This window comes from Lepidochelys olivacea (assembly GCF_965140295.1).
Source record: "Lepidochelys olivacea isolate rLepOli2 genome assembly, chromosome: 22".
Classification (NCBI taxonomy): Eukaryota; Metazoa; Chordata; order Testudines; family Cheloniidae; genus Lepidochelys; species Lepidochelys olivacea.
The window spans coordinates 5193431-5200218 of NC_140432.1; the positions used below are offsets into that span (position 1 = coordinate 5193431).

A 6788-nucleotide genomic window follows, 5' to 3' on the forward strand; every position below is an offset into this window, starting at 1 on the left:
AACAATGCTAACTCACAAGTGAGCCAGGCTGGTTTCCAGCTGTGCATTTGTCAGTGTTCAGTGAGCCTTGGCATGAACTGGCACCTGGTCTGCAAGCATCACAGGCTGCTTCTGCCAAGTCATCTCCAGAGCTTGAGCACCGAACCTTCCCCGACCCCCACACAGAGAAGGGCTGACTGCAAACTCGGCCGTTCAGAAGCCCTTCCCAATCAATCACTCAGAGGGTCCCAGTGGCCAATATGGACTGTTTATGACATGGTAGGGAATCGGGTTGCAAAGCTGCCTTGCCGCACAGGGTGCTAGGCACACATGCAATTGTGTGAACTACACTGGCCTAGCACATGTGCCCATGTCTCCCTCTAGTGGCTGACTCTAGAGAGGAAAACAGCCTGCTACTTGCTCGCAGCAAGTGGAGTTCTCCTCTAGCTCACCTGACAGCGGCCTTGGGAGCTGAAAGTCCCAGCGTCAGTCCCTGCTGCTGACCACAGTCATACCCATGCACTCACGGTTGGCTACTCCCTGTCTCTCCTTGTGCGGGGTAGAGCTCATCTCACAGTCCAGTTCATTCACCCTTTGGAAAGGCTGCCACAGCCCAGTGCTGAGTTGGGGGCTGCTATGCTCTCTCTACCCCACGCCCACTCCCTCTGCCAGCACAGGGGGGTTCCTCCAGGTGCCTCTGGCATTAACGATGGTCCTGCTGCTTTTCTCCTTACAGATGACCAAACCGGGAAGCTGCAGCTGACGAACCTCTCGCTGGCATTCTCAGGGACCTACCAGTGCGTGGCCTCCAACCAGTTTGGCCATGTCAGTTGCCAAGTGACAGTCAATGTGGCAGGTGAGATGTCCACCCTCGTTGTGTCTGTGCGCCCTATTCTGCCCACCGGGAGTGCTGCCTTCTGCCCACATGGCCCAACCCCTCCTCTGAAATATGCCTGCTGGTGCCTCCCTGCTATGCCAGGAGACTGGCGCGCTGACAGACAGCAATGATTGCAAGGGCAGAGGTCACATGGGACCAGCACAATCTTTACAGTCCTGCAAGGAGCTAGTGAGAAAACGGAGCAGCTTGGATGTGCAGGGAAGTAGCTGAAAGCCTACAGTCCCCCCTGCAGGGAGAGAGCACGGTCCCCGCCAAAGCCATGCTGCTGTGGTGGAAAGGGTGCACTTGGAAGCAGGGAAGAGGCCACTGATTTCCATGCAGGTTCTGAAATCTGTGTAGTCCTCAGGATGGCAGTGGGCTTTGTGGGCTGGGCTCCACCCACCAACAATTCCACGTGGAGACAAACCCCACTCCCCGATGGAAAGACGGGCAAACTTCCGAGGCTGGACTCCGTTTCTAAGTTTCTCTTTGTTGCTATGGGCAAAGTTTTTTTTTTTCCAAGCTGTTAGATTTCCGAGGCAGCTTTTCACCATGGCAACCTATTAATATCACATAGTGTTGGTTGATTCAATGAAGGTAAACGATCCAATCTGCTCCTGGGGTGTCCCTATTTCTGAGCCCAGATCTCAGAGCACAGCCACAAATGAGCCATCCCCCGCTAACGAGGCCTGGGTTCCATGCATTGGCTTCTCCTACAAGACCCTCCCATGGGCTATTTACAACTCTGCCTTGTCCTCCTCTCCTTCTGCCCTCTTCTCTCCACTGAAACTTACTGTCCTCAAGGTCCCCTGCAAGTGCCACCTCTCCCTCCCCTTGGCTTTTATGCCACTGTCCTGACACCTCCCCAGCTACCCCTCTCTACTGCGTGCTATCTAGCCGGCACCATTGAGGGCTGTAGCTGCAACACTGGAGAATCGGCAGAAATTGCCACGGTTATTCCTAGCACTTGTGCTGCCCACAGCCACGGTAAGGTGGGGCTTGTCCTCGCCTGTCACTGTTTTCTCTGTGGATCCGGTGAAGGCATGAATAGCTGTTCTGTGCCCCTCCCCAGGAGAGAGACAGGCCAACTCCATCCCAGGTGCAGCCCAGAAACTGGATTGATGGGCAGGTGGGGCGGGGATTGGAGGACTTCCCAGCTGCAGTGCCCCCAAAGGGAACATCTGGGATGCGCAGCAACTGTTGGGACCGTCAGCATCGAGATGCTTTCTTGCTGATGGTTCAGTGTTGGGGTGTGGGGCTGCTCGCATTGTCCCATTCCCTCCTGGAGGTGGCGCAGGAGGTTGGGGAATCGGGGGGGGGGGGGCATTTATTGCTCCCTCTTCCCAAAGGAGGGGGACCTGTGTGCCCTGTCGATTGCAACGCCCGGGTCCTGACACAAGGCTCGGGGAATGGGAGCTGGTTCTTCTCACTCAGCCCCTCACCATGGGGCTTTGCTACCATCTAGTGGCTGACATGCCGGCTGCTCTCTGAATTCCTAGGGCTGAGGCTTTTTTGTCGCTCTGGCTGAGAGTTCGCTCCTACCCACCCTGGGGGAAGCTGCAGCTGCTTTATGCTGAGGCCTAGAGTCTGTCCACAGCCTAGGGCCACCATGCTCACCCATCTTCAGTCAGTAGGATTCACAGTGAGGAGTTTTTGGTGCTTCTCTTGAGGGCTCCTTTGCATTTCCTCTTCTTCCTCTTTCCTGTTGCAGGGAGCCCTGAGCTGAGGTTTTCAAGCAGTCTAGTGGGAGGCTAGACCCAGATTTCAACCCACTGGCCAGGAGAGTGACTGACACCAGCTGAGGATCTGGGCGTAGATCTTTAGAGATTCATCCAGGGCCCGGTCAGGAATGCCTGAGGGCTGGTCAGGAAACTCGAATGCCACTTTGTGAAAAACATGGAGGTTCCAACAGTCGCTTTCATTCCAGAACACACCTGAGCGTGCAACATGCTTGTGAAACAGAGAAAGCACTGCCTTCCTAAATAGCCAACAGCACGGTGTTTGGGGCCTTTGCCTGCTATGTAGGAGACCCAGGTTCAAATCCCTGCTGTGCCTGGTTTAGAGCTTTCTTGGGAGTTGAGTTTTGACCTATCCATTGTCATGAGAAGTTTTGGTTTCAACAAACCTGCCTTTTGCAATGACAAACCATGTTTGATGACAAATTCCCAAGCAGATCCCATATTCTGGCTCTGGAGTTAGTGTTCAAGGAAATCTTCTCCCTTGGTGATTGCTAGGGCCTTGGCCTCTGCTGGGCTAAGAATCCCCCCCCCCACCCGCGGTGAACCTGCTCACTGCTAAGGGCCGTATCCCAGGTGTTGCTTTTAACGCCGGCCTCCACGAGTCAGGTCCCATTTGGCACATGGATCCCGCTCAAGTCTGGCTCCCTGTGTTAATTAGTGCTTGCATCTGTGACAGCTTCCCTCTTAGCTGGCTTCACAGCCTGACCGAGCGAGGCCTAAAGGGACAGGGTGAGAGCCATCTGCATGTGGGAAGGGTGTAAATGCCTCGGCTGGAGATGCATTATGGTGCGCCAGGAGGGAGGGATGAAATGAAGGAAAGACGATTTTAGCAAGGCAGTCCCCTGAGCGAGAGAGAGCAGTGTGTGACTGGGGAAGTCTCTCCCATAGGAGGGGTGGGAGTGCCTTCATGGGGACCTTTAAAAGGGCAGAGCCTTAGAAAATGCTCCAACAGGGAATGCTCCTAGCCCGGCCTGAAGTGATCTGAAAGGGTTTCTCTGTGTCCAATTTCTGAGACTATCTTCCATCAAAACAAATCTGCTCTGTTGAAACGCAGAGAGCTCTCCCAGGGAGACCCCAGGCCTGGCTCATCTTCTAGAAATGTCTGATGATAAAGGGCTGGAGGGATAATGCAGAGTTGGGAGGCCTCAAGTTCTAATCCTGACTCTGATTCACTCTGTGACCTCAGGCAAGTCACTGCCTCAGTTTCCCTCTCTGGTTTCAGAGTAACAGCCGTGTTAGTCTGTATTCGCAAAAAGAACAGGAGGACTTGTGGCACCTTAGAGACTAACCAATTTATTTGAGCATGAGCTTTCGTGAGCTACAGCTCACTTCATCGGATGCATACCGTGGAAACTGCAGCAGACATTATATACACACAGAGATCATGAAACAATACCTCCTCCCACCCCACTGTCCTGCTGGTAATAGCTTATCTGTGGATAGAAGAATGTGGCTGGAACTGACTCATGGGCCTACTGATCCAGGGGAGAGCAGTTGGTGCTGGTCCTTCTACTGAGTAAGGGTGTGAAGGTTCCTGCACCGCCCTCTTTAAAAAGTGGTGTGCTGGGATAGGTGTGAACAGGCCTGGCTGAGAGGAGACAGAACAAACTCCAGAGCACCAAAAAAAGAAAAGGAGGACTTGTGGCACCTTAGAGACTAACCAATTTATTTGAGCATGAGCTTTCGTGAGCTACAGCTCACTTCATCGGATGCATACTGTGGAAAGTGTAGAAGATCTTTTTATACATACAAAGCATGAAAAAATACCTCCCCCCCACCCCACTCTCCTGCTGGTAACAGCTTATCTAAAGTGATCACTCTCCTTACAATGTGTAGGATAATCAAGGTGGGCCATTTCTAGCACAAATCCAGGGTTTAACAAGAACGTCTGGGGGTGGGGTTGGAAAAAACAAGGGCATCACAGAGAGTCGATTTAATTGTGTTATGACCAAGCAAAGGAGCCTGCAGCCTTTGCACCCATGACAGATCTATGTTGGTTAGGAATGTTTGACTGCTCTAGCTTTTTCTCCTGGCCGTCCTTTCCCTGTTCTTACTCGGTCACTCTGTTTTCCTTTGTCTCATAGGATCATAGAATATCAGGGTTGGAAGGGACCTCAGGAGGTCATCTAGTCCAACCCCCTGCTCAAAGCAATCCCCAATTAAATCATCCCAGCCAGGGCTTTGTCAAGCCTGACCTTAAAAATTTCTAAGGAAGGAGATTCCACCACCTCCCTAGGTCTTTTCCCAATGCTTTTCTCTAGCTTTCCTTTCCGGGCTCTTCCTTCGGGCTCTTGCACACCACAGTTATTTCAAAGTCACTAAGGGCCAAATTTGGGGCTCATTACTGGCTGCCGATCACAGAAATCTAGCCAGAGGGGGTGGAAAGCCCAGAGTTACCTGCTAAGCCAACCTCCACCTCTTGGGTTTGTGTTCCCCATAGGCACTGGGGAAGCTGGAGTGATCGCAGGAGCTGTGATAGGAGTGTTGCTGGTGGTCTTACTGCTCGGGGCAGCTGCGATCTATCTGTTCTGGTACAGAAAGGAGGAGTCCCGGTCCACAGTCACTGGGAACGATATAAGGTTAGAACCTGTAACCGGGCGCAGACTCACCGGCGGCGCCTCCTGCTGGTGGTCTCAGGGAATTAGCGTTCCAGCCTCCGGAGCGCCCTCTTCAGGGCGGTGTCTCGCCTTGCTGCTGGCTCCCATGTCCCTCCCAGGACCCCAGTGTCCCTTTCACTGGGTGCTGCCCCCTGGCAGTACCCCACAGTTCTGGGTCTCACCCTCCCAGGGGAACCCCCCACCCACTATCCCTACCTCGCCTTAGTCGTAGGCTCCTGCCAGTCCCCAGCTAGCCCCAACGCCCTGGGGCAGACTGCAGTGTGAGCCACTCATCACCGGCAAGGCTGGATTTGGACCTGCTGCCTCTCCCTAATCTCAGGCTGCAACCCCAGTACCTGTTGGGCCTAATGCTCGGCCACAGCTGGGGCTTTCCTGGCTGGAGCTCCCCAGGCCCTTCCCCAGCCCTGCTCCAATCTAGGTACTCTGCTTGGGTCCCTGCAGCCAGGTCCCTCCCTCTCAGAAGTGAGAGAGAGTCTCTCTCTTCTGCTCCTGGCTTCCCTGGCTTTTATGAGGCCCACTGGGTCTGTTTGGGGCATGGCCCCCAGCTGCGCCTCCTCTGCCAATCAGCCCAGCTCTTCCCCTGCCCCAGCCCTCTCCCAGGGCTACCTTAAAACCCTCTGCTTGTCCACCCCACTACAGAACCCCTGAGCAAAGGCAGGCCCACCCCAGGTAGCATCAGTGCAAACTTCCCCGTCCCCCACCCACACACTTCCTCCCTGACCTAGGGCGCAGAGGGGAGTTCCGTCTGTGCTTAGCTTCTCTGCCAAGGCTGCGGATGGAAGCTAGTCTCTGTTGTGGGGATGTGGACGCCAGTGACCCACCAGCTCATTTCACATAGGCCGCTGAGCAGCTGCCAGTGAGGATGGCCGTAGGTCACTGCTGATCCAGGGCAGATTTAACCCAGTGAGCAAAGTTGAAAGGCTCTTGCTGACAACTCCCACCATTTCCATCCTGCCCCCTGGGGCTTGTTGTCTTTGGGCAAGAGACACAGCCGCTGAAGCACGGACCCTCTGCCTGATGCTAGACTGGAGAGCATGCTGCTCTGTGGGGCTGGCAGGAAGGATGGGACAGGCGATGGGGTCATAGGTTTTCTTTGTCTCTAACTGATCTGATGGAGTGATTGTGGTTTCCCATAGGGAGGCTGGCAAGCCCCTCGGTACAAAGATGTCACTCTGCACCAGTGTGCGGAGAGAGCTTTGTTAAAGGGAGGGAGGGCCACATCCTTCGCTGGGGTCAGTCCTGTTCATGGATGCTGATGTAGCTCAGCCAGATGGTGCCAGATCTAGCTGATTCGTTTCCTGTTTGTTTACAGGGAGGATGCCACTGCCCCGGGGATCTCAGACGCCTCCTTGCAGAGACACGGCAGCGACCCCGGGAGCCGCTTCCTGAAGCAGCCGGTGTCGAGGCCAGAGTCTGCCAGCACCACCAAGTCCAGACTCAACATGGTTGTGTGAGCGGGGGGGCGGCACTAGCTCCAGTTCCCCTCAGAAACCTCCGCTGGATTTTGATACGTGACCCTTTTTAAAAAAATAATCAAGGCTTTTACTGTCTCCCATTTACTGCATGGGGGGACCA

General features: G+C 54.4%; 1 protein-coding gene across 1 annotated transcript in view; it reads left to right on the forward strand.

The window, feature by feature from the left end:
- Nucleotides 1-6723, forward strand: part of VSIG2 (V-set and immunoglobulin domain containing 2) — a 27131-nt gene extending 20408 nt beyond the window's left edge. Inside the window, exons 5-7 of the mRNA XM_084611663.1 lie at nucleotides 716-835; nucleotides 5036-5174; nucleotides 6526-6723. Coding sequence (XP_084467789.1) covers nucleotides 716-835; nucleotides 5036-5174; nucleotides 6526-6667 — 401 coding nt within the window. The 3' untranslated portion in view covers nucleotides 6668-6723. The remainder of the gene's footprint in view (nucleotides 1-715; nucleotides 836-5035; nucleotides 5175-6525) is intronic.
- The last annotated feature ends 65 nt before the right edge of the window (nucleotides 6724-6788 follow it).